At 47.5% G+C, this 7542-nt stretch overlaps 1 protein-coding gene across 1 annotated transcript; it reads right to left on the reverse strand.

The window, feature by feature from the left end:
* Positions 1-3804: 3804 nt before the first annotated feature.
* On the reverse strand, positions 3805-6270 carry LOC101753489 (bidirectional sugar transporter SWEET13). Its single transcript, XM_004962592.3, has 5 exons — positions 5965-6270; positions 5264-5300; positions 4774-5146; positions 4549-4668; positions 3805-4436 (listed from the first exon to the last, which is right to left on the reverse strand). The coding sequence occupies exons 1-5, from the start codon at positions 6014-6016 to the stop codon at positions 4116-4118; spliced, it is 903 nt and encodes a 300-aa protein (XP_004962649.1). The 5' UTR covers positions 6017-6270; the 3' UTR covers positions 3805-4115.
* Positions 6271-7542: the final 1272 nt, after the last annotated feature.

Here is a 7542-nt window from a genome sequence, read left to right on the forward strand (position 1 = left end):
CGATGGGGGTCGAACCCATTCCAATCCCACATTGACCACTAGTAGAGAATTCACCTTCCATGCGCCCCATTTTGTCCCGGTTTAAAGTTGACCCGGGACAAAAGGTTCACCAACCGGGACTAAAGCTCGGTCACTGGTGGGGGGCTCACCAACCGGGACCTTTTATCCCCAACGGGGTGGCTGAAAGAGGACTAAATCCCTCGAACCCTTTTATCTCGGTTTGTAATACCGACCGGGATAAAAGGGGGTCTTTTATCCCGGTTGGTGTTTCCAACCGGTCACCAACCGGGATAAAAGGGTCCCCCACGAGTTAATACAAAAGGATTGCATCCCCTATATAGTTAGATGTGCTGTGTAGGTGGGATGGCAAGGAAGCTACGCGTGAGGCTGGAGGTTGTGGGTTCGAATCCCACGCAACGCGGACGCGCATATTTCGCGTGAAAAATCGCGTAACTTGTGACGTGGGCGTGTGGGGGGCCTCTTGGGAACCTGGGATTTCTTTTTTTTTTTGCAGCGCCTGCCGTGGTGACCCATTTTATCCCGGATGGATTTTCGGGAGATTTGCATCTTACCAACCGGGATTAAAGGCCAATTCTCTACTAGTGCCTTATCAAATACTATTTCAATCTCTCGTAAAAAAGAGAATGTTGTTCTCAGCCGTTGGCCCCATGCGTCAGTGGAGTCAACTTATGCGCATGTTTTTCACAGGAAGGCCAACAAAAGGCAACAAAAATCATGATTAAGATGATTCAGTGCTCAGATGCATCCTTCATACTCTATTGTGCAGAGATAAATCATAACATTGCCAGATTGGCGTGGTAAGTACCAATACAACAACGCATAATTGAGATATAACAATATGGTTGCAACCCCCACATTCTTCATTGGGAGGTCTAGTTAGAAGTTAAGTTGCCCTCCCGGGATTTTTTTTTTGCAGCGCCTGGCATGGTGACCTATTTTAGTCCCGGTTGAGTGACCCGGGATCAAAGACCCCCCTTTTGTCCTGGATGGATTTTCGGAAGATTTGCATCTTACCAACCGCGACTAAAGGCCAATTCTCTACAAGTGACCCCAAACCAAACACACCCTAAGATTCTAACAGTATGTATTCATGTGGCAATTAGCAAACTACAAAACTTAACAGCTAGTTCAGAGTTGCATAACATGCCATATATTTTCCCTGCAAAAAATGCTATATATAAAACCAAACCCCTAGATCAAGACATCAAGTTAGACGGCTCATGTGAGAAGTTGGAAAGCTATATATACAATTGTCACAGTTGTGGAACTTTGTTCCTGAATTGTTTTTTTTTTTCAAAAAATTCTTCTTGCGTGTAACAGAGATTTGTATAACCTTATGAACAAACCCCATTTACTATTAATTAGAATACTACTCCCTCCATCTCAAATTACTATTCGTTTTGGCTTTCCTAGATACATAATTTTTGCTACGTATCTATACATAATATATATCTAGGTACATGTCAAATGCTATGTATGTAGAAAAGCCAAAACGAATAGTAATTTGGGATGGAGTGAGTATAAGTTAGTGGCGGAGCTCGCCCAACTTTTTAGCTGGGCACAATTTACTTGCGTGCTGGCCGCTGAAACCAACTCATGATCAGTGATCCATCAAGCGTGTCATCTTGCTTTCCTCCCTGCTTTGTTCATGGCAGGTAGAGAAACAGTCGAATTTCAGAATAAGCAGAAGTGGCCACAAGTATAGTTACATCGATGGCTCCTCACCTCGCCCGACGCGGCGACGCCTACTACGGCTAATCGGCCACTGCAACCACGGCTGACGGCTGCGGCCGTGGCCGTGTGCACCCTGCCGCAGCAGCGACGGCGGTGCAGACCTGCTACAGCACCGTTCCTTTCTTCCACTCGTTCTATCCATAAAGTTGGAAATTTGGAACGCTAACTTTGGAACTAGAATTAAGTTTGCCGCCTCCGCTCCTTCTGTCTCCCGCTAGGATTTTACGGCTGCTGCGACGTATCCCGTCAGCATGTGCGAGATCACAATACTGATTAACACGCATTGAGTTGTGACATGTTAGGCTGTTAGCATTAGGGGCCATTCGGCCGACTAATGAGTGAGCCACGCGGCCCAAAGGCCCATATCTCTTCAGCTAGCTCTCTTCTTCCTCCCGTTGCTCCAGACTGGCGCTGCGATGTCGATTGCTGCAGCCGCTAGGGTTCTGGACTCCATGGGAAGAAGGGGATGAGGGGTTTAACGTACATCGCCAGATAGCTGGGGCAGCCGCCTCACCCTGCTATATGGGGAGCTACGCCTCTGACTACAACGAAACGCTCTAATTTTAAATAAAGACTTGGACGTCCTCTGGGCGGGGGAAGTTGACGCAGGAGGACCATGCGAGGGCGGCCAACCCACGCTCAGGGTGAGAGGCCCCCGTCTCGTCGCCGTGGAGGACGACGTCGCCATCCTCGACGGCCACGGCGCGAGTGCACCCTTGCGCGTCCCCTAAGTGGCCCGCAGTGCCGGGGAGGCCTCCGGCCGAGGAAGGAGCTCCAGAGGCGCTGCCGGCCCACCGGCCGGCGCTCTTCTCCCACTGCGTCGACGTCGAGGTCATGGTGCAGTGGCGGAAGTGGTGGCCGCGGGGGCATTGTCCCTTCCAACCTGCAAGCCCACCTCTCATCTGCTGCACGGGCGGACATCGAGCTGCTCGACGGTGCCATCGCCGCCGTCTCCCTCACACAGCGGCTGGATGGGCGCTGGCTCCGGGGAGCAAGCTCCAATTCCGCTCGCGCCGGGAACTTTGCGCTGCTCCACACGCCGGTAGGTGGCCCGCCAATGTCTGACATCAATTGGGATTGCTACGCCCCCAAGAAAGTTGAGATTTTCTTCTGGGTCCTTCGTCACGGCCGCATGCACTCGTACGCGGGCGCTGCTCCATCGCCATGGCGCGCTTGATGCCCCTGACTGCCCTTTCTGCTGAAACGGAAGATTATCTCTTCGCCACCTGTACGCGCCTGGTCCCCTTCTGGGCGCGGCTCCTCCCCGGTCGAGTCCCCCATCATCGGCTAGAGAGGCCGCTGAGTCAGTCAGCGGGCTCCTCTCCGGACTGCCGCCGACGGTCGCTCACATTGGGGCGCTAGCGGTGGCCTGGATGTTGTGGAAGGCACGGAACAAGAAGATCTTCGACAACGTCTGCCAACCGACCGATGAAATGGTGCGCCATCTACTCACCCATGTTGCTCTCTGGGCATGTCGCGCCCCCCGTCGGCTTGACGTCGAGCCCCTGCTATCCTGGTGTCAGTCTCTTTTGGATGTATATTAGCCTACGACGTTTCTTCTTCTTCTTCTCTCCCCTGTATTCTTCTCATGGGCGCCGCGCCAAGCTCGAAAATGGCCGCTGGAAGTTGGAACACAAATTTCAGGTGGGCTCCTTGCCCCCGTTGGTTCATAAAAAAAATTAAATAAAGGAAAAGCAAATGAACCTACACACACGACCGGTACCACATCACTTTGCATAAAGGGACGCAATCTATGCAATAATGACAACATATTACATTTGAACACGCGTGGACATGATTTGACCACACGAGGAACACGTGTCCAAGGATGACGCAGCATATGTGCGCCATGCAATTTTCTTTGCTGGTTGTGGTATATGAATGTACACGTTTTCACGCGAGTTCAGACAACATAAACCATTCTCATGAAATACACATGAGAGCCATTCTTATCAAAGAAATAATTTTTACTATGCACCTAGATACAATATATATCTAGATGAATCTAAAAAAGATAAAACAATCTACAATTTGAAATGGAGCGAGCAGTGGGATATCGATTATACAGTTTATTATTAGAGCACGTTACACGTACAAAGGAATAATAGATCGACGGAAATAGACATAACAATAGCAGAACAGACGAAGACTACTACACACACTTCATATACATGTATATATATATATATCTCTCTTCCCATCTCCATGGCTCTCATCTCTCCTTCATTAGCAGCTTCCATGAGCAGTTAATTACTGGTAATTAGTACTTATAATTACTCGCCATCGTTGCTCATGACCAGCTGCAAGTCGCGTGCGAATATATAAGCGTATTATGCATGGGCCATGCACGCTTGAGTCGTCTAGGCCACCCCGACGGCGGGGCTTTGGCGGCTCACGAGGACGTCGACCACGTCCCTGTTCGGCGCCGCCCTCGTCGCCGCCGCCACTTCAGCAGCGCAGGTCCTGGTGGGAAGCCCCATCTCGCGCACCGGGTGCACGCCGGAGCTCCGCTCGGGGAGGGCCGGGCTGAGCTTGGCGATGTTGACGAGGACGTGCTCGTCGGCGGCTGTCGGTAGCTTGCCCGCTTCCTTGCCGTCGGCGACCACCGGTGTCTTGTTCATGTAGAACACGTACAGGACCATCTGCACCACGCCGAAGGTGAATCCAAGGATGTTCGGAAGCTGCAGAGATCACATAATTTTTTATCGATCAGTATCAGTAAGACGCATCGTACGTTAACTCACCAAATTAAGCGACTAAAAAAGGTATGTGATGTGAGAAGCAATTAGTTACCGCGACGTATTTGTCCTTGATGAGGAGGCCGTAGAGGAACCAGACGACGGCGCTGAGGGTGAGCGTGAGGGAGAGGGAGAAGGGCATGTACTCCACGCTCCTCGTCTGGATCACGCGCTTCTGCACGAACACAAACGCATGCGATCGATGGCCATTAGCCCGAGCTCACCATGGCACAACAGGATACCAAGTAAAGGATCGACGATCGGAGTGCTCAGTACTCACGATGATGCTGAGCGGCGCGACGAAGACGCCGACGGAGAAGGCGACGCAGATCCATCCGAGGGTGACGATGCGCTTGTCACCATGGAAGACGAGGAGGGTGAAGAGGAGGATGGCCCCGAAGAAGCCGACGTTGAGGCCAAGCATGATCTTGGCAGTGAACCACCTGGCTTTCTTGTCCGCGTAGACGAAGTACAAGATGACGTAGATGCTCTCGATGACGAAGCCGGCGACGTTGATGGTGATGAGCAGGACCTCGTTGGATTTGATCAGCGCGTAGAAGATCCACAGCATCGCGCTGAACAGAGCCACCACGTAGGGAACCGACTGGAAACCCTCCGTCGACTTGCTCTTGTAGATGCGGTAGAACGTCGGGCTGCACATACAAATACAAAGAATGCAAATATGGTTAATTTCAAAACATCAATTTCAAACGCGTAGCAATGTTAAGCTAATATATTTACACGAAATTAGAATTTAATGAGGTACTTACATTGGGGCCAGGAAGGTCATGAAGGAGATGACGTTGCCTGCAGCACAAAAGGGCGCCAAGGATCAGATGTTTGCAAAAGTTGGCAAAGACCCCAAAGCTGGGGATAAGATGTGATGAGGTGACACGTTACATCTGCGGTCTAATTTTCCTTCTTTTGCGAGCAAAGGTTGCCGAGGCTTTATTTTATTTTAGTTTAGTTTTGATAAACGAGCTCTTTTGTGTTGCGGTGCACTATGACGTCATCTGTGCTACACAGTAGCAGCAGTGGCCTGACTACGTACGTCACCCAAGCGGCAAGATAGATGCTGCAAAAGGATCGATTGCTGGCTCGACAGGTAGTCCATGATAGGAAATGTATAGGCTAACAAAAGCATCGATCAATCATGACAAAGATGATAAAAATCTATTGATCTATGCTTAATGTGTGGTGCCACTGGCACTTGTGACTATAATCACTTTATGACCACATGAAGCTTCTCATTTTTGGAAAATATTTGGAAGCTGCGCAAGCTCGACTACGTATAATTGGTTCAGTGATCACTGGATCGGAGTGCAACTCCCACTAGTAATAAGTAGCCTGCATGTGCTGCTCTAGCAACTAGGCATAGCAATTTGTAAAGTGCAACCGAGTAGAACAGAATTGAAAGGATGAGTGATTCGTGGGCTTGCAACTCTTGTTTTGTGAAAGGGGTATTATTTACCTAGGAGGCCGAAGGTGAATGCCCAGGGATGCTGAAGGGAAAAGCCAGCCATTGTGATACAAGAGGATCTAAAAATAGTATGTCTGCAAGAGCTCCAACACAAGCTACACAGCTAATTGAACAGTTGCTGGAATTAAGGTGATGAGCTTGGCTTTGGAACTACTTCTCTTCCTCTCTAACCCTTTGGCCCCTGCAGGAGGGAAGGGAGAGTTCTGAGGAGTTCTCTGTGTTGGCTGAAACTCTTGCAATGATAGGCAGCCTGGGGAGGGCTTTATATAGGCACAAGGTGGTATGCATGCCTTGGTGTTCAGTATGTTTGCAGGCTCTCCAATCACATATGTAACAAACTAGTCAGATCTTTTTTCCATAGCTTTACAGGATATGTTTCTAGCCATGTATAACTAGAATATATAAATTTTCATATGCAATGGAGATAATTCTGTCCATTCCAAAAAGCAGGAGCTTTTTGCATGCTTTCTTCAATAATACATGGGTCAGTGCCAGAGTTGTACACTCCAAATTGTTGTGCACTGCCAGGGGATCTCTCCAACCTGCTTTGGACTCACTTTGTAGTGGTAAGAGCCGCCACAAAACAGGCAAATCGTATGAGGTCTTCCCAACTACGGGACTCGGGACACAGATCTACACAATTCAGTTACGATTCTACTCCTGAGTAATATCCTATAATTTAATAAATATGATTAATATACTATTTCATTCGGGAAATTATATAAAGAAGAAAAATAAGTGATTCTAACCACTGGGTCAACATTTTGACGAATTAAGATTTTGTTTATGAATTAACTCTACAAAATAAGTTCAGTGACTACAAACTTTTCCACCATGAAATTATGTACAGCTTCAAAAAATACTCTTGTTTGTTTTGATTCAGTTAGTAAAAGTATCTTGTAGTAATATATGTATTGTACACAAAACTTGAGTACGTAGATCCCTGTGTCGGCACGCATCAATTTTGGAATGTCGTCTTCGCTTCTTTAATCCTCCTTTCCTCAATCCTCACATCTATACGGTTAGTGGACATACATAGCTTTGCACCAGCTTTTCTTTTTATAATATTGCTTGGTTTCCAATCAACTCAATGATTAGAACACTAAGCACAGCTTTTGTACGCATTCTTAACAAATTAAGAGTTCCGTGCGCACCTAATTAACATCAGATCAGAACACAACGTACTAATTATTACTTACAGTTACTTGCAAAGGAAATCACCATCTTTCTCCTATTGTAAATCTAGGTAAATATAAATGCGTCTACTTAAGTGTTTTCTTGGCTTCACCATTTTTTTTCTTAAAATTGATTTCAAATAAAATTGTCCATTTCTCACAAGAAAGTACCAGAAAAAAGCAAGTTTATCCAAGAAAACAACTTTATAGAATGCATACAATTTTTGTGGATTGTAGCCACACATATTGTGATAGTATGGCCAAAGTGGTAGCTTAAAGTCCTAGCAGTGTTGAAGATAGTATGTTTTGCCAAGTAGTTTCACGGTAATCTCTGATGAACATCGGGAGACAATGTGTTTGACTCCTAATCACGAATATTGGAGGCAAACCAAAG

The sequence above is a fragment of the Setaria italica genome, chromosome III (genome assembly GCF_000263155.2).
Source record: "Setaria italica strain Yugu1 chromosome III, Setaria_italica_v2.0, whole genome shotgun sequence".
NCBI classification, from domain to species: Eukaryota; Viridiplantae; Streptophyta; class Magnoliopsida; order Poales; family Poaceae; genus Setaria; species Setaria italica.

Coding starts and splice junctions, on each gene's coding strand:
- LOC101753489 (XM_004962592.3), bottom strand. CDS start 6,016: ATGGCTGGCTTTTCCCTTCAGCATCCCTGGGCATTCACCTTCGGCCTC. Junction 5,301..5,964: donor ATTCACCTTCGGCCTCCTAG/GTAAATAATACC, acceptor TTTGTGCTGCAG/GCAACGTCATCTCCTTCATG. Junction 5,147..5,263: donor ATGACCTTCCTGGCCCCAAT/GTAAGTACCTCA, acceptor TTGTATGTGCAG/CCCGACGTTCTACCGCATCT.